This window comes from Manis javanica, chromosome 3 (assembly GCF_040802235.1).
Source record: "Manis javanica isolate MJ-LG chromosome 3, MJ_LKY, whole genome shotgun sequence".
In the NCBI taxonomy this organism is placed as follows: Eukaryota; Metazoa; Chordata; class Mammalia; order Pholidota; family Manidae; genus Manis; species Manis javanica.
This window is the reverse complement of record NC_133158.1, coordinates 80,068,281-80,088,189: the sequence shown is the minus strand read 5'-3', so window position 1 is coordinate 80,088,189 and position 19,909 is coordinate 80,068,281. Positions and strand designations below refer to the sequence as shown.

Below are 19,909 nucleotides of genomic sequence, written 5' to 3'. Positions count from 1 at the left end.
AAAGAAGGATACTCTGCTATCAGAGACAGCATGGCCCTGCCATACCCCAATTTCAGAATTCTAGCCTCCAGAGTTATAAAGCAATAAACTTCTGTTGTTTTAAGCCATCTAAATTTGTGATAATCTTCTATGGCAGCCCCAGAAAACACAGACCTACTTCTCCAATGAAACCATTCACTAAAGCTGTCAATTTCTGAGTTGCCAAAAGTCAATGACACTTTCCCATCCTTATTATTTGTGACTTTTCTACAGCATCTGGCATTGCTGACCTTCCTTCTTATCTCTTCCTTCCTTCTTAAACACTCTTTCCCTTACTTCTTTCAACTCTGATTGCAACTCCTCCAGCATCTTAGAGACCTTTTTACAACTGATTGCTCGGAGTTCTTTCTCCACACCTTGTATTCTACCCCGGCAACCCCCTACTCCCATGACTTCAGTTACCACTGAAATGGAGAAAGCTGCCAAGTCTCTAACCTTTCTCCTAATCCTCAAACCAGTCATCTACTTATATATTAAGCACCTCTGCTCAGAAGTTCATAGCATTTCAAACTCAGCTTGTCCCAAACATTCAAAGAGTATCTTCCACACACCAGGCACTGTACTAGGTGCTAGGGACAACAATAAAAATGACAGGTAAGGCCCTGTTCTTAGTGTTTACAATAGGCATAGTAAATAATTTCAGGGATGATGAGTATGGCAGGGAAGTAATGGGTGATTTATGGTGTGTGTGTGTGTGTGTGTGTGTGTGTATGTGTCTGCGACAAACAGCAATTAGGCAGAAATCCTGGTGGGTAAGGGAGGTGGTGAGCAGGGAGAAGAGGATTCCAGAAATAAAAGAAAAAACCCCAGCATTTAATTCTTTGCTCTATCAAACTTAACTGGTCATTAAGTTGTATACTTTTCTATGTTCTTACCACCTCAAAATTTAGCCCCTGCACAAGTGCAGGCCTTTCTAATGGTTTCTCTATCAGGTTTCCCCACTTCCAATTTTTCCTCCCTCTAATCTACTGTCCACACTCCTGTCAGTGTTTCTTAAACACCAAATGGGTCACATAGGTCCCTCATTTAAAAATCCTTCAACTGTATTCCACTGATGATATAATAAATCTCAAAACTCTTCAGCAAGCGTACAAAGTCCATTAAAATCTGCCCCTGATTCCCCTTCCAGTGTCATCTTTTGACTTTTTGCATAACCTCTTCTCCAGCTATGGAACCAGGGCTGGCTCTCCACATGCTCCATGCTCTCTCTCCTCTGTATCACTTCACATGCTATTCTACTCAGCCAAGAAAAATGTCCTTCCTCCTTACATCCATCTAGCAAATACTGATTCAATGTTACCTTCTCCTTACAGCCTTTCTGAAAATCCCTGGTCTTTCTTTCCATTTGCATTATAAAGATCTATTGACTGTACTTAAAAAAAATGATGTATATTTGTATCATTAACATACCAAGCTGTAAAACTCCGTTAGGTGGGCAACACATTCCATTTGCCTTTGTAGCCAGATACATTAAAACAGGGCACACCAGGCTCTTAGCACATGTTGTTGAATTTGTTGAAAAAAACAAACCCAAACAAGCCGGTGGTGGGCACTTGGCAGGCAAGTGAAACAGCAGAAAGTACACAGGCTTGGCAGCCAGACTTGGATTTATATTACAGTCATCCCAACTTTTGAGAACCTGGCAATTAACTTTATCCTCACCCTACCACCATCTCCCAAGCTGTGAGGGTTCAGAACCTAACTAAAATGTGGACTCTTTATAAAGGTGAATATTCTTTTTCCTTAAAGACAACACCTCTGTCTACCAAGTACCCTCCTTGTCTTTCTGGGTACTGCCCTACAGTTTCCAAGAGTTTTTATACGACCTCATAACCCCTGGTTAGTTGAATGACACACACACTGGGCCAATGTGAGGCGAGCTAACCCTTCCCTCCAATTTCTGAGCCTTATATATTAGAGAAAATCCCAGAATCTCTGCAGTACTGAAGCTACAAACTTTGAGGATTACCAGCAGCCATGATTCCTCATCTGCAGAGAAAGCCAGACTGAAGCAAAACTGAAGCTGAGTCCTCCATGCCTGAGGTCCAGCTGCAGTCCTGCTTCTCCTCTGGCTCATGGTGGTTCAGTCCTCATGAAGACTCCACTAGGTTTTTCAGAATGCATCCAACACTTCCTTTCCACATTAAGCAGATTTGGATTTCTGTTCACTATGGCCTTGAGAACTCCACTAAAACTCTCTTCCTCCACTTGTATAACAGAATATCTGTCTCACATCCAGACCTACAAAGGATTGCTTCTAGGAGTCACAGACTAACCAGAAACAAGGGAATACCAGGAAGAGAGAAACTATGAAGCTGAAAATGATCTGAGGGCGAAGATCAAAGAAAGGTGAAATGTATTAACAGGAAAGAAATTGCAGAGAGAAAGTGGAGGCCAAAAGGGAAGGGACAAAACCAGTATTAAGATTTGGATGGACTAGGGGCCAGATAAAGACATGCCATGTGAACAATCATGCCTCGCTCTTACATTCCTCTACTGTATGGTCTGAGCCCTCTCAACAAGCCAGGGTGGAACCTTCCTAAACAGTAACTGGCATGGGGGTAAAATGCAGAAGAATGTTAAAGCAAACATTTGAAAATGGAGACTTTTAACTGCAGAGTAGGAAAAAGCAAAACAAAATTTCATTTACATATTGATTCACTCATTAAACAAAAATTTACCAAACAGATTTGATCTCAGCCTTCTTACATGCTAGAAAGAGAGGTAATATACTTACAAACATTGGGAGTTATAAATGGATCTCACAGTTGATATGCCTAGTATTTAAATACAGGTATGTCTGACACCAAGTTCTCCATGCTTCCAAAGTCCACCAAGGTAAAAAAAAAAAAAAATAGAGAAGACAGACAAATAAAGCTCTCAGGGTTTTCAGAGTTAACAGAAACCATAATGAAAAAAATCTGATTTTAAATGACAGTTTCAGTAGAGCAGAAGGTAGACTGCAAGGAAATCTTCATTTGGTGAATACCTGCTGTGTGCAGACACTAAGACAACTGGAATTTGTCTTTGAAAAGCAGAGTACCTGTGAAGCAAACAGTTGAAAAGATGACACAGTCAGTGGTGTTTTGAGCATGTTTCTAGGTACAGAGTAAGAAGCACCACATAGTTTAAATTATACTAAAACACAACTTATATTCCCTGATGAAGCAGTGTTCTGGACAAAGAGGAGATGGTTTCACGAAGGAGAGGTGAGGCAGGAGGCAAAGTAATACTGTGTAGGGATGAGGAGTACAGTCAGCTCTACAGTGGGGTGGTCACAATGCTGCTGCTGAGCAGTCATCCCATTTGAGGCTCGATCAGTCCTCATCCATGGTGGATGTAGTCACAATGACTACCCAACCTTCTCCAGTATCCCTGACAGAAAAAGAAAAAGCAGATGGTGGGGACTGGTACACGGGCCAAGTTTGGGATCTGTCAAAGACAAAGGGAAGAGCATCAATGAGATGATGGATCTGGGAGCCTGGGCTGAGACAAGGGAACCTAGAATGGGACAAATGCACTGGTGAAAGCAGAGGCACATGAGGATTGGCCACTGCCGATACCTCAGGCACAAACTCCTCAGTCTGCTCCTCAATGGAAAGTCCTCCATGATCTTGTCCCCATCTGACCTTTCCAGCCCTTGTTTCTCATAACTTTCTTATGACACCAGATTACCAAAGCTACTGGAACGTTCTCTGGGAATTGGTAAAGAAAAAGGAGGCAGGCATCTATTAGAACCAAAACTAGTGGGACTTTTATAATGCTGGAGGTGGTTATTCAAATCAGAGTTTGAAAGGGAGGGTAAAAGAGTGCACCCAACTTTCTGACATTGATTTAGATTATCAAAACTCTTAAAGCAAACCTGAGAGGGTAAGCATGGTATTTTCTAAGAATTAGCCACGGCCATGTTCAGAGTTCCAGTTGAAGACTCCTCTTATCAAGCAAGCCAAGGGGTCTACATCCTGGAAAGGATGGCTGGGCAGCAGGTGAGGCCCAGAGCAAGTAGGTAGTAATGTTCCAGAGATGGCTCTGTTTCGACGGCACTGAGGAGCCCAGGCTAACTGTGGAGGTTACATAAAGGGCAACAGTGTGAAGGGCATGCAGGTGCCTAGAGCCTAACAACAAATAATGTGCTTGGGGTAGAAGATTCACTCCAGAAAGGGGTTCTTAATTCATATATTTTTGAACAACATCATACTAAGTATCAGAAATGAGAAAATGGATAAAACTTCTTGCCAGGAATATTTAATACCCAGTGTGATAAATAAAAGAACAGAAATAACTAGAAAGTGCTGTATGGAGATGAGTGATAGAGAACTCTTCAGAGGGAATAATACCCAAGGAAGGTTTTGAAGAATGATAAGGAGTTTGCTAAGCAGCTAAGAAAGTAAGGGCTCTTCCTCTCCAAGTAGAGAAAATGGCATATATAAAGAGATCAGTATAGGGAACAAGGCCAAACAGCATGAAGTTCTATATTAGAGACATAAAAAATAACTCAGTCTTACACCTGAACTATATAGGGTGAGAGATGCTGGCATGAGTTTAAGTCATAAGGGAAGGGAAGGACCAGACTGTGAAGAAAATTAACATATAAAATATGTGAAGGAGTTTGGATTTTATCTGATAGATGATAAAGTGGCCATACTATGTAAGTATTAGCACACTCCAAGAGGACAGTACCGAGCATGTAGGGCCCCGGCCCACAGTAACAAGCAATAAGCATTAGCCCAATTATTAGGCAGAGGTGGAGGGTATGGGGCTCAAGGGGGAAACAGTGGGCCAGGACAAGAGGCTGACAGGCTTGCTACTTACTGCAACAGGACAGATTTTAGATGCCCATACTTTCCTGACTCCTTGCTGTTCTGATGCTGTGATCTTTACTCCTCAAATGCCTGCCATTCACATGGACTAGAAACCTGCCAATACTTTGAAGCTCACTTGTTTAAAACCACTTATCAGCAAGGTGTCTCCTTCTTCCCCAGGCATTGTGAGCTTCCCCTCCCTTACAAACCCACAGTACTGTGCAACCTTTCTTAGTTATTTTTATATACATTCCAACTTGGAAGATATTTCCCCAACCAGATCATAGGTTCTCTGAAGACAATGACCATGTCTTCTCTGAAAGTCTCAGGACTATACTGGCATCTGTGCACAGGTCCCTGGGGCCCAGAGTTGGTAATTCCTTATGCTGACAGTTCTTCATGAGAAAATGATAGAGTACTAGCATCTTCTCTTTGATCCCAAGCAGTGCAGTTTTGCCTGCAAACCTGCACATATCCTGCTCAACCAAAGGCTTGCAATGAACTCTGGGCCCACTCTTCTCAGAAAGCAGTCAAGGAAGCTTGCACCTTGGTTCTTCCCTGTCATTCAAGTACCTGATAAAGGGGGCTTTTCCAACCACATACCTTCTAGAGAGGGTACAGCTTGATCAAGCAGGTGATGTTTCAGCAGCCTTTTAAGATTACCCCATCATGCCATCTGCTTCCATGGACAATGGCATTCACTACATACTAACTAGTGTATTTGAATATCTGTATATTCTGTCCTCATGGATTGATTTAATCCACTTAAGGATCTATAAATTTGTATTGTGGATGTTTATAAGTTTATATTATAAACTGAAGTAACTTTCTGAAAGATTCTACACTGAGTGAATAATTTAATCAAATGGAATAAAGAAAATAATGTAATAGCAGTGAACAATATATAGCAATTACTTTACATATAATGTCTTGTCATGAATTTTCACATTTTGAAATTTTTGCCCTACTCAATTTTGTAAGTATGCTTATGTGTGCTAAATTTGACTACAAATCAATTTTAGTATAATATGCCGACAGAACATAACACCACACTAAAATTACAACCATGTAAGATAATGCAGGTTTTTGAAACATAATTATAAATTGATAGATTAAGGGGTACAACTGTGGATAATTATCAGTTAAGTTTTTGGTTTTGCATAACTGTAATTGTTATCTGTACAGTATTTTTAAAACAAAGTGTTATGGCCATAATATTGTTATAAAGTGAATCCATGAGCCACTCAAGAAAAATTGCCAAGTTTTCTCACTTCATATTTCAACAATCACAATTAGCAAATATCACTATGAAGTTCTCTCTAACCCTTATAATTTTATGTCATTCCACATCCTTCCAACTAATCAAGAAGTAGAAATAGAAACTATCTGCATGATAAGACCACCTGAATGTTCACATCCCAGGTTCATTTTGTAAAGCATAGTCCTAAATTTTAAATCTACCTCTATGTAAATCTAGTCTTTCCTCATCATACTATAGTCTGATTATTTCTTTTAGGAATTCATTCATCAGTTTAACTTTAATACTAATACTATCACACCAACTTCACTATTTAAAAAAATTTTTTTATGTTGGTCATCTAGAATGAAGCTCAAATAGTCAAATAGAATTATTAACTATCTCTAGAAAAAATATGTTTCCTCTTTGCTTCTAACATTGGAAAATCTACCTAAAAATCATTAACCTAAATCTTACAATTGATTTTTCATTTACAAGTTTCAGAAATGTGGATTTTAAATCTGATTACTACATGAGAAATATGTGCTATATTTCTAATTTCCATTGTACAAAATCAATCAGAAATACAAATGAAAAAGGATGCTCTGATTTTTGCCTCTGAACAAAACTACATATAAGAGCCCTAATGTTTTATCAAACCAAGAAAAGACAACAGAAAATTCTAAATTAACCTGATGTCAATATCAGAAATAACCATAAAGGTTCTTTGCAGGAGATTGTTCTTCAATTCACAAATATTTTTCAAAAGCTGTTTCCCTGCATCACCAGTAAACACAGGCATTACTTGAGAGAAAACCATTTTCTTTCACACATTACTTCAAATAGCCTTGTAGAATTGAATGATTCTTTCTAAGAACCCTGTTTCATAGCATTATTAAATTAGCAAATAGAAATCAACAACTTCACAAACATTTCATATTAATAGGCATAAACAAGTCAGTCTTAATGGATTTTTTAAATCAATTCCCTGATATTTGACCACATTCAAATAATATTCTAACCCAGAAGGTAGGTGAGCCCACCATGACACTAATGAGGAAGCTGAGCGCCTGAGATGAAATAACGCAAAATCCTAGTCATAATGTAAAACGGAGACATAAATTCACTCATCATATACTCTCAATTTCCTATTAAGTTTATTACTATAGCAAATATGTAATCAGCACGTTTCACTAATTTAAGTTTTTTAGGAAGACATACATTTTACAGAAAAATATGTTTTCAATTAAAAATGACTTTGAAGATGAATTTTCTATCAAGCTTAGAACTAAAAAATACACATAAGCCATATCTAAAATACCATAACAGTAAAATTGATGTGAATAAATGGTATATTAATAAATACATTAATGAAGTAAGATTGGTTAAAATACATCTTTGCTGTGAGAGGTTGTCAAGTTTTCAAACCAACAATAAATTTTATTCTGAGCTAAATACAAAGAAAAATCATTCTGTCAGCAGAAAATCTGCTGAGGAATCGCTACATAAGGCATGAACTGGAATGAGGGCAATACCTCTGTTACTTCAAAGTGATGTCTTTTAAGAAAAAAAATCCTGAAGCACAGTTCCTCCTCCATATACACATAAAATGCTTTTCTACCTAAACTAGTTGAGGGGAAAAAAGAAAATCTATGTAGCACACATTTTTTTCACAGCTTATTTTTTATTTGGACTTTATGTAAATTGCAAAAAGTTTGGAAGAGCATAATTACTCACAACTCAACTACCAAAAGACAATTTATCACTTTAAGTTATTTTACTTTCAGTCTTCTTCCTAGGATTTCTTAAAAATAGAGTGCAAACTCCAGCTTGTAACTTAACATGAAACATGTGGACATTCCCATTATTAAAGATTCTGTAGGCGTTTTAAAGCACTGTTTCACATGTTGAAATTAGACTGGGTACATAAGGGAACACCAGTGGACCCTAACGCACATCTATTAGGCTCGTAAGACTCTACAGCAATTTCACATCAGGTCCTTTGGGTAAGAAATGTAATTTTTAAAAAGTAGGGAATTCAAATCCCACACAATTCCTGAGTTTTCAGGTGAAGTATACCTAACTGGCCCTTACATTATCAGTTCAGGAGGCTCCAGTTTAACAATGTTTATCATTTATAGCTGTATTATGCCTTCCCCTTTGCAAAAGTCCTGTGTACTATTATTTCATTTCCATTAAGCTATGAAATAGGTATTCTCCTATCACTGATGCAGAAAACTAAGGAACAAAGAAATTAAATAACCTAACAAAATTTACCCAATCAACCCAGAACAATTAGAAATCAGGTCTTTTTAATTACTAGAATAATTTTTATTTATGTTAATTCATATTGATGTTTACATAAGATGCCATTGTGAAGAACCATACATTTGTTAAAATGCCCTGTAAAAAAAATTAAACCTTAAAAAAATAAGGTAATATTGCATGTTTAATTAGATGAGGTTTGAGAAATTCTAAAAATAAGGCAATTGTTTCATTTCTGATCCTATGTTCAAAGATTTTTTTCAAAACATGATAAAAACACTTTTGGATCTGGAAATAAGCAATATCCAGAAATAGAGTATTCTGCTTGCACAGTTTCATATATTCCTTTCATATCAAGGTACCTTATTTTTTGTGTCTCAGTTTCCTTGTTTGAAATGGGATAATAAAACCTATTAGATGCTTGTGGTGGGGATTATATGAGTTAATACACATAAACCATTTAGTACTGGTTCCAATAGACGTTAGCTATGTATAACCCTGTTTTTCTCTCTAACAAGAGGAAAAAATAAGTATAGGTTCTAAAACTTTAATGAAAGGAAGAATTTCACATTCTAATTAAGTGCTGATGTTCAAGAATGCATTTAAGGCGATCAATCTGAAACCTGAATGTTAAGCATCTAAATTTTCAGTTATACCGTGTAGAAATATGCCTCCGTCTAAGAGGTCAGTTCCCCAAATACATTTTTTCCTTAAAGGTAGAGAAATTCTATTTCCACATCCCTGTCAAGGTTTCAGCATCTTCATAATGACAAGCTTATAGCCGTGATTTCATACTTTACTGAACACTATGAAAGCAGCACGAAGATGGACTTAAACGTGGAGATGAACTTTATAAAAAAAACCTTCCCAGCAAAAAGTAACCAACAATCTAACCCTATTCTCACTGCAATAAAATGGGAAATGCAATAAAAAATTATGTTTAATAACTGATGCCAAACTGATTCAAAAATTGTAGTTCGCTGCCTTAAAACAGTTCTAAAGGCCGGGGGTTGGGGTGGCGGGGTGGGTTATCAGCATGCACTCCCTTCCAGTTACGATGATTATTCCATAGTTTCAGTCGCTCTGGAATAGGTTTTTCAAGGATGGCAGATGGAAAAAAAGTTTTGTTGCCTTCTGGAAGGGCTTACCCTTTCCATGTGGAACACTCCTTTTGGGCAACACAACACGTTGCATAGGGTCAGGCCCAGTGTCCGACCCAGGCAATTTCGACCACCATCCTGAATAGGCAGGGTTTGTAAAGGACACGTCCCGAATCCAATACTCAGATATAACCAGAATCAATTCCATTCGGTATTGAACCTGGGCACTTTCACAAAAGATCAGAATTACCGCCACTTGCCTTTCATAGATTTAATATGCTATTTAATTCCCTTGCCTTTCTACTCCATCCATCTTTCCATTGAGGTCACAACTCAAAAACTTCTTTTTCCTCCCGAGAATTTGCCCCAGAAGAAGAATTCACTACCAGAAAGGGTCTCAATTGCCTTTTCTCAGAAAAATTAATGGCCCTGCCATAAAGTAAAGCCGCGCCAACCTAGGAGACACAGGCAGGGTCCACCTTTGCAACTCACCCCACGGAGTGCTGGGCCAGGTCCGGCCACGCACCGAAGCGCACCACACGCCCCTGGCCCCCAAGCGTGTCTGCGGTTTGGGCTGCGGGCCCAGAGACCCCGCGCCCCCGCCGCCCCGCGCGCTGCTCTATCCCAGGGCACCACTCACCTTGCTGGGCTCCGGCGTCCTCGAGCAGCAGGATCAGGATGAGTAAGAGCAGGAGGCACACAGGCATGGGGAAGGAGGAGGAGGCGTTGGAGCCGGGAGGGAGGAGGCAGGAGCAGGAGAGGGGGAGCGCGGCCGGGGCGGGGGCGGTTGCCGCGGCCCGGACTCGGGAACGGGAAGGGCTGCGCCCAGCCCTCACCACCCCCCAGCTCGCCATCGCGGCGGCCGGCAGTCCGCCTGCATAGTGCTGGCGCCCCGGGGCCGAAGCACCGGGCGAGGAGGCGGAGGCTGCGGCGGGAGAGCGAGAAGCTGGGCGCGCTACGCCCCGCGCCGGGACCCCCTCCACCCCTCACTCTTCGCCTCCTCTTTCGATCCTTCCCTTCGCTCCCCGCCCCAAGCTCCAGTCCGGTGCGCGAGGGAGGGGAGGATAGGATGCGGAGTGCTCGAGCTGTGGAGAGCCGCTGTGGCGGCGCTGGGGGACGCGCTCCCGCGCCGCGTTCCTCACCCAACGGCGGCTAGCGGCGCACGCCCCGGGCTCCGACTCGCTGGCGGGCAGGCCGGCAGCCCGCTCCCTCGCGCTCCCTCTCGCGCGCGATGACCACGCCCCCTAGGCCAGCCACAACCAATCCTCGGTCAGCTCCCGTCCGTCTCCCCACGCGCCACCCAATCAACACCCTCTCTCCTCCGTCTACCCGTTAGTTCTCCGGCCCACCCCTCGAGCTCACCGCCCCTTCTAGCTCTCCTCCAATGCCCTGCGGCCTTGAGAAGCGCCCCACCCGCCTTTCCCGGTCCGCCCCCTAGCCCGGGCCTCCGGCAGCCCCCGCCCGGCTCCTGCGCCTGTTATTGTTGGGACCACAGCCCGCGCTGATCCGCTGAGGCTGCCGCTAGCTCGGGTCCCTGACTTCCGGGACTTCTCCCATCCCGCTCTCCCTGCTGAGGCCCGGCTTGCTCCCTGCTCCTCTCCGCCCCAAATCAGGCCCCTGGAAGGGGTGGGAAGCCTGGATCCTGGGTGATTTTAACGGAGAGCTGAGTCTAAGGGGCCTTCTTTGTACAAAAATAGCAGAGCGTGTTTTTAAAAGTACAGCCAATTGCAGCAACTCCGAGTTATAATAACACATACAAATTTTAAAATATGTATTTCCTGTTTCCTATACTTCTTACTCTATTTACCATATTGGTGGGGAACTAAAAAAGGCGCTTAGCATGATCCATGCCCCCAAAGCTATTTAAACCTGACATGCTGACATTCATCCAGCTATTCCACCAAGTGTTGTTGAACACCTGCCATCTACTTACAACCCTATGCTGAGAGTTGTGGGATTTGCAGAAATAATACAGAAATTTTCAAGGATCTACTGTTAGGACAGAGTTGGAAATATATCATGGAGATCAGAATAAAAGGCTAGAGTCACAAGTAATTAGGTTGAGACTGTAAAGGATGGAGTGACAAAAAAAAAACTGGTCCTTGGGAAAGGGAGATTCTCAGGACTAGGTGGTGACTGCTTTTAGGAGAAAGGTGCCATCCTGAATGTTTTTAGCATAGTCCCCTTAAAGAGAGGTTGGTGTCATTAACAAATAGAGAAATTGAAAAAGGTGGATCAGGTTATGTGGGCAAGTGAGTTAATTTTGGACACTGAATTTGAGATGCCCACACAGCTATTATGTGAAGTTACATTAACAGGCAGGTGGACATTTTAGTCTAAAGTTCCGTTTGAGGAGTTCCTGGAAGTTGTGTATGAGAGTCATAAGTATATGTGGTATTCCAGAGTATTCAAGACCGTGCAACTGACTGCCATCCTCTAAAGAAAATCCGAGAGCTGGAAAGGACTTTGGAGTTCATCTTTTTCAACTGTTCTGCAGCCCCCTTGTGCATTAAACCCTTCTATCAAATGTATTCAAAAAGCATTTAATGGATGCCTATTAAATCCTACTGTGCTCTAGGACTAATGTAGGCAGTGGGTATACAAAATTCAATCCTAGGAGCTACATTTTGTGCGGGAGGCAAACATGTAAACAAATTCACTGCTCTCAGAGCCACACTGTAGTATGGGCTGGTACCACAGCATCACAGTGGAAGGAATCAAGGAACCCATCATGGCCAGTATGAAATTCCCACTGAGTCTTGAATAAGAGGACAAGGAGAGGAAGGTGATCTCGGGCCAGAGGCAAAGTAGGCTGGCTCATAGGCACCAGGATGAGTGGTGTGGGTGGAGCTTAATATGGTTAACTATTGCTGACTTGAGGGGAGGAACTGAAGACTAATCTGGAAAAGTGGGTAGGGGCAAGATCTAAGATAGGCTGAGGAGTCAGGATTTTATTTTATAACTAAAGAGTTCTAGGAAAGAGTGACATTAAATTTTATTTTAGAAAATTCAACGAGACAGAAGGGTGAGGAATGGGTTGGAGTCAGAACAACACTGGAAGCCAGGAAGAGTCAATCTGGAAACTGGTCAAGTGATTTGTATCATTAAAGGGAGTGACAGTGAATCTGAACTGCAGGAGCAGTGGAAAGGAGAGACTGAGTGGAGGAATATGTATGAATGTAGAGACTGATTAGATGTGGGGTGTAAGGAGAAGTTGAGGGAGATACTTAAGTTTCTAGGCAGAAGGCAGTGCCTTTCACACAGCAAGGGACTGTGAGAAGGGGAACTGTTTTGTTTGGATGGAAAGTAGAAGACAACATCATGCATGTGCAATATTGGGCATTTTGAACATTATGTGCTAATGTGACAGTCATTCATGTAATAAGACTTCTAGTGATTGTGTCTCTGAGACAACCCATCTTGTTTGAAGGAGAACCCTCTCCTTCAATAAGACACTTAGTGATAACCTTGAAGTGGTGACAGAGCAAGGTATTATGAATCTCAGGCTGGCATTCCATTGACTACATAGAACTTCACCAGAGGAGGAAGATTCACCTGTGAACTATCAGTCACAGAAGCCTTCCTTATAATAGGCAAAACCTGGGCTATAGACTCCTCTACTCCTTATTAAGACAGCATGGAAAGATCCCAACTACATATACCTAAAGCAAGAGAGAGGTGCACTTAAATTTTTTATCCCTTTTTATGGAGAAATATGATTGTCTGGTATTTTAAAAGGATTATTATTAAAAGTGGAGAGTACAGAGGTGAAGAGGTTCTGAATGAGGTCAGTGACAGGAAAGATATGAGGGAGGAAGGAGCAAACGAGAGTTCTATCTAAAGAGGTGAAATCAGAAGTTTTTGATGACTGATACTATTAGAAAATTTCTTTATTCTTATGCCTCAGCTTCCTGGGCTTTGTTTTGGAAACAGAGAGTATGGAACACTGGATAGAGAACATCTGTGAAGACCCTATTGCTGTATTATGTGGGAGGGAATTGTAAGTAAAGCCCAGATGTGGGGAAGGGATGATGCTGTTTCTGCCCCTAGGATCTCCCCACTTCTCATCACTCTACTGAGTTGCAAAACAATGACAGAAGGATGGGTCAGAACCGAGGATTCTACTCAAGATCCAAGGTGGGCAGTTCTGGAAGAGGCCATCACAGCAGCCAGAGGCCCCCAGAAGCTAAAGTGCTTCCACAATGCAAGCCCAGATCCCAGCTCCTTTCTACAGAGTTTCATAAAGATATGGGCTTTCAAGGTTCCCTTGGGGAGAAACACCAATTGAGCAGTGTTTTCACTGCACAGGAGTTCATTAATATGCACTAGGACTTGCAGCAGCCATAGTCCACTCCATTCATTAACTGGTAAATGAATTAGTGTTTTAGATGAAGGCTCTGGGAAGACTGGAGCTTCAGGAAAGGAACACACAGGATAGTTATATATGAAATAACAGGAAATTAAAATGTGTATTATTTTAATGTGCTTATGTTTGTTCACTTCATGTTAAGAAATTAAAAAGTACAGAATCTCAACCTAAATTTTAACTCAGTTTCCCCTTTACATCTTCTCTTCTTCCTCTTTTTGTCATTCTTTCTTCTTTTAATAGTGAGTGGAGGAATGGAGAAAATGGAATTGATCTGTAGAGAAACGGAGAATATGGAAAAAAAATGTTTATATCCCACCATTTCTGCTTCCAAATGAATCCCAGCTCAGCCAATGCGAAGGATGTGAGAATGGAGGAAAAGAACCTGGCGGCTGGTGCCTTTGCTTTCACTCGGACGGAAACATCTGGGTTTTAATGGTAAGATACAGTAAGACTCATTGGCACCATCATTGCTATTAAGTGTCTCTTAGCATTAATAAAACAGAAGAGGCTCATTTAATATGACATTTCTCCTAGAAACCTCCGATGATGGTATATAATGAGGCATTGTTTGGCTTTATCAGTGAGTGTATTTTTGTCAGGGTAACAGAAAGAAGGAACAAACCAGAATTTTACTTTTGTGACCTTCTGGTGGGATGGGAAAGAAAGAAGAATGTGGCACTTCTGGGGAAATATTTCAAACTTCAAATACCAGAGCCCTAAGATCTGGTTACTCTTCTCACAGGAGCATATTCTTTGTCCTGCTGACTGTTTGAACAAATGTTTACAACCAAGATTGTTGCTAAATGTCTGATTTCTGCTGAGGAGACTTTGTCTTCCTTTCTGTGCACAGAAGTGGTTTGGGTACATTTTGCTCTTTATCTTGTAAGTTTCTTTTACTTAGTCATTTCAGTCAAACCTAGCTCTGAGGTTTATTAGTCAGATTTTCTTAACATTTATAAACTATTTCTTTAGGTTTTCTTTTTTGTAGCAAACTTAAGACAGAAGTGTTAGAAACCTAGTTACTGTAGAAGACATTTAATTTGTACTTGTGGATGATGAAGTTAAATATTTTTTCTCAGCATACTTCAGCAATTCGACTGACTGATCGTTTTCCATTGGTCTCTTTCTCCACACAACCATCTCTCTCCTTCTCTTTCTACCCCCTCTTCCCACACATACACCCTTGGTTTTTCTAGGAACATAAAAAATTTAACCAATTCATTCTCTTGTGATTCAGAACAAGAAGACTTCAGCTTGGTATTTCATCTCTGAGAGAGGCTGCAAAAGATTTTAGCAAAAGCCCATGAAACTGTCCTCCATGACATAGATACCACACCTGAAAGTTAGGGAATTAATTATTCACGAATGGTGACCAGAGAACTAAAAAATGAATAGTGAATATATCAGAGTGTTTGAAACAATATGATTTAGGAGAGCAGTAGCTGCTATACGCCTGTATTCTTTCCTGTGGGACCTTGGCTGACAACATAGTGGAAAATTGAACATCCTGAGTTGAAATGCTATTTGGCTTCTGAGAGACTAAGTTGTTTCATGAGATCGAGGAAACAGTCCTGGACCAGACTCTTGCATCCAGCTTCCACTTGAAAGTGCCGAACAACCTCCAGCAAGATTCCTAACCTCCCCAGGCCTCAGGTTCCTTATTTTTGGCTTTCTATTAACCATGGCTTGTGAAGTGGCAGATTGTGGACTAAAAGGAAATAATATATTATTTCAGATTAACCTGACTTTCCATGAATGTCTGCATTAATCGGGTTTTAATACCAATCTAATACTTTACATTTGCCTGACATACATTACCACTTGCTCTTCATTAACATACTCACAAAAGTGAAAATGTGAGAGGTTTTTCTGAAGGAAAAGGAACTATATACTATCTTAGTATATAGGCTTAAAGTTTGGCAGTTCTTCCAGATTCTCACTGCTTGCTTTCATTTCACAACCAAAGTCTAAGTCCTTAATTCCTAAACCGATACCTAATGTAGAAGGGAGAGGAAATAAAAGCTGATGACTCCAGCATTCCTCCGTGGGAGGGCACTGTCCGCAGCAATGTGCCTTACGGGTGTCCTTCCCTCCCCCGAACCCAGCAATGCTACATGAAGAGCCCTGCTCTGTTCTCTGAAAGAAGCAAATGAGATCTTGAAGCAGGGAGAGTAACCTTATCAGGAAGAGATGGGGGAGGTGAAAGGAGATGAAGCTGGCCAGGATGTGGCCGCAAGTTGGAGCTGAAAAGTGAGCAATAGTAAAAATTACTCAGTGGTTGGAATGCAAAGATGCTTTGAAAAATAGAGATATCTAACAAATAAATATTAGTTCGCAATATGTGCCATATTGAAACCTCCCCCTACCTTCCTCCCAAATTCTCCACTGATTTTTCCCACAGTGTAAACCTTGAATTGGATGAAACTCTAGGGAAGGCGGGGGAGGTACAAATGCTGGGGCGTCCAGCTTACAGATTCTATGTGGAAAGGGCAACATCGTCAGGAAGTGAAATGAAAGCAGTGATCAAAAAGTCGGAGAAAGCAGGAGAGTCATAGAACTGGAGGTTTTGAAAAACTTAAACCACCATACCACTCCCCCATTCTCTTGAAAGAAACTAGGTTTCCATCCCTAGGTAAATCAGGGTACGGTTCAACAAGTTTACTTAAGTATTAAAGGACCGGGTGTGGCCAGCTAGAGGATTTGGAGTCATCCAGGCAGCTGACATTTTTTATTCAACTAGGAGAAGCAAATAATTAAACAATTCTTTCTATTTTCTAAGAATCAAGAGAACGGGAATAGAAATTGGGTTATTTTTAATGTGCAGATTACTCCTTTAATGATTGCTTTTGAATCCCTTAGTTACATTTTAATTTAGATCCTTTAAATTTAATAAGTCAATAAAATATGAACTAATATTTTAAATAATAGCAAGTCTTTGGAAATTCAGTTTTTAAAAGGAATTACCTAAGGTTTTTTAAAACAAAGAAGCCTGTCATCTTCTGGTATCACATTCACAGACTAGGTAATGGTAGCCTGCCTTTTAACTCAATAAGATATAAATGAGATGCAGAATATATTATATATTTTCATCTACAGATCCTTTTATTTTTGGCTTTCTATTAACCATGGCTTGTGAAGTGGCAGATTGTGGACTAAAAGGAAATAATATATTATTTCAGATTAACCTGACTTTCCATGAATGTCTGCATTAATCGGGTTTTAATACCAATCTAATACTTTACATTTGCCAGACATACATTACCACTTGCTCTTCATTAACATACTCACAAAAGTGAAAATGTGAGAGGTTTTTCTGAAGAAAAGATTGCAGACCAAGATAACTCCTAGGAGAGAAAAACAAGGGAAATTACAATTTCCCTGACCTAGCTTTTTCTTCTTTTTTTTATCTTGAAGGACTGTATATGCCTAGTGCTCTTAGAATTTTAAGTAAACAGGACTCTTTTCTCACTACATAGCGGGCATTGTTTCCTGGTGATCCCTTTAAATCAATGCTTAATCTCCATTTGTGGCTCTGAAGATATGTACATTCATTTTTTATGAATATAATCAGTATATTTGGTACTGCTGACGACTGAAAGTGGAGAGTGAGAGCAAGCCTTAGTAAAAAACAAATTATTGTATCACAAATACTTATGTAGTAACAAAAATTCATGGATTTCCTATTTACTTAAGACTCATTTGGAAGATACCGAGCTATTAACAGCCCCATGTAGTGACAAAAATTAATTATGTTTAGCTGTTTGATTTGAAACAGTAAAACTATTTTTTTTATCCCCCAAATCAATTACCAGACATAAGGTAATTCAGGATTCACCCTAGTCTTTTTGCCATTTACTGTTTTCTCATATTGATAAATAACTAGTATTAATAAAGTATTTCATAGTTACAACTTAAATATATCTACTCACTTTAGATAGTGATAGTCACATATGCATGGATTTAATTAAATCACCTATAGAATGATGTCTCACTCTGAGAGCCACATTGAATCAGCCCCAGATTTTATTTTAATATTAACTGCAAAGTGTGTATAATTAAATTGAAATTCTCTCCAAGTGAACAAACTCATACAGCCATTCATGCATGCTTATATGGCAGCCATCCATTTATAAAAATTATAGTTATACATGGTACAGAATAAATTTTTAATACCATCTGTGTCCTAATGGGAAACAAAATGAAACAAACTATCCATGTTTCAAGATATATTAAAATATTATACTCAGATCCCATCTGTAATCATCTATTTTCTTCTGAAAGTTATTTCCCAACATTTATGTCTCTGTTTTCTGCATATAGAAAGTTTAAGTTCTTCTTTACCTAGCAATATTTTTCCTTGGTCCTAGAATAATTTTTGTAATTGGGGAACTCATTCCACTGTATCATATGAAATAAACCCTGCCTTTATTTTCCCAAACCAAATGAATACAAGAGGTAGCTAACATTCATGAAAGTTAGAACGAGTAGCCTTTAAATATCTTTCTTTAAAACTTGCTTTCATGGACTTGATGTAGCTAATAAATGATAAGAAACCTGTTTTTAGGAGAAGACAGTATAAAAACTGTATTTAGGAAAAGAGAATCCAAAAATATCTTGAGAATGTAAAATGTCCTTTAAAAAAATGCAAAGAAGTTCAGAATTCTACACCCTACCCAATGAATGTTAATTTTTTCCCCATCAAGTTTCCAAATTAATTTTTTTAAAGCTGCATAGAAATTATAGAATATTATTTTATAGACTATAGAATAAAATGAGCTACTCTACTGAAGAGGTGAGTTCAAACAGAATCGCCTGATGGGGCTTTATAAATTCTGAGACCTTATGGAAACCTGTGTCCTCCTTTCAGTAACAGTTGGAAAGTTATTAAGAACCACTGGGTTAGAAGGTTTAATTCTGACAACCAGAATTAGTTGCACACAATTTCCTGTTATTATTTCACTAGGCCTTTGGTTTCTTTAAATTTACATTTAGAAATTCTTATGTGGCTTTTCCTGCCAAGCTTGTATCCATCCTAAGCTCTGTATCTTCCATATTCCTTCTCCTTTGCTGAGAGTTAACATGAAACACTTTGATCCATTAATGGAATGTAGTTGACCCAGTGCCCTCTCTGTCACAATGTTGATTCACAGCCGCAAAAAGCAATGGGCAGCAAGCCAGGCTGCAGATAGTGTCTAAACCCCAGCAACAGGTCAAATGTGGTGCTTGCTTAATGGGCCCCTCTGTCCTGAGCAAGTAGCTCGCCTGTCATGGTAGGTACAGCTTTCTCATGGCAGGAATTAGTTGCACACTATTTCCTGTCACCCGGATTCTTCAGAAGGCTGTTTGTGACCAGGATGACATACTTGTCTGTAGCACCTGAAGAATCGTGTACTCTAATTCTGGGTCACCTCCCAGGCCCAGGTACCACAGCCAGAAGAGGAAGGTAAGGAGACTCATGTTTAGTGAGCATCTTCCTCCACTAGGCATTTGACACATTGCTGTGCCATGGCACCTTGGTGAACTTAAGTATAGTTATTCACACATGGGTACACTGGTTCAGTGATTAGTCTAGGCATCAGCTGCATTGAGACTCCAAGCCTGCCTAATGTGAGTGCTCATGTTTTCCCCATTTGATTTTTTTCACACCACCTCCATGTTATTCTGGGAATTTTGCTTATATCACTCAGTGACCTAGATTCTTTCCAAAGCCTGATTCCAGCAGGGAACAAGTATCTAATAAAAGTCCATTTTTGAGGGGTCACAAAATTGCTATTTGATACAAATGGCTATTTTTAAAGCTGCATTAGTAAATGTCCGTTTTGTCTCTTGTATTTTCTGAAATTTCATTAAAAAATCCAAGTCTTGAATATTTTGAAAGACGTACAAGGCCAGTTCCTGGAGTTGTATAGGGTCACATACAGTGTTCTGAGAATGTATTAGCATTCCCTATCTTTGTTTAATGTAGACCCACAAAAGCTTAAAAAATCTGATAGATTAATTTCCAGTGAAAATGGTAGATGGACCACAAATATTTATTCCCTCCCTCCACCCTGAAAATGATATTAAATTGACATTAGAAGAATTAAGAAGGTATATA

The 19,909-nt window shown here is 40.1% G+C and overlaps 1 protein-coding gene across 2 annotated transcripts in view; it reads right to left on the bottom strand.

Moving 5' to 3' along the window:
* Positions 1-10,672, bottom strand: part of DCBLD2 (discoidin, CUB and LCCL domain containing 2) — an 80,624-nt gene extending 69,952 nt beyond the window's left edge. For both annotated transcript variants that reach the window (XM_073231773.1, XM_073231774.1), the window contains exon 1: positions 10,084-10,672. In XM_073231773.1, coding sequence (XP_073087874.1) covers positions 10,084-10,297 — 214 coding nt within the window. In that variant the 5' untranslated portion in view covers positions 10,298-10,672. The remainder of the gene's footprint in view (positions 1-10,083) is intronic.
* Positions 10,673-19,909: the final 9,237 nt, after the last annotated feature.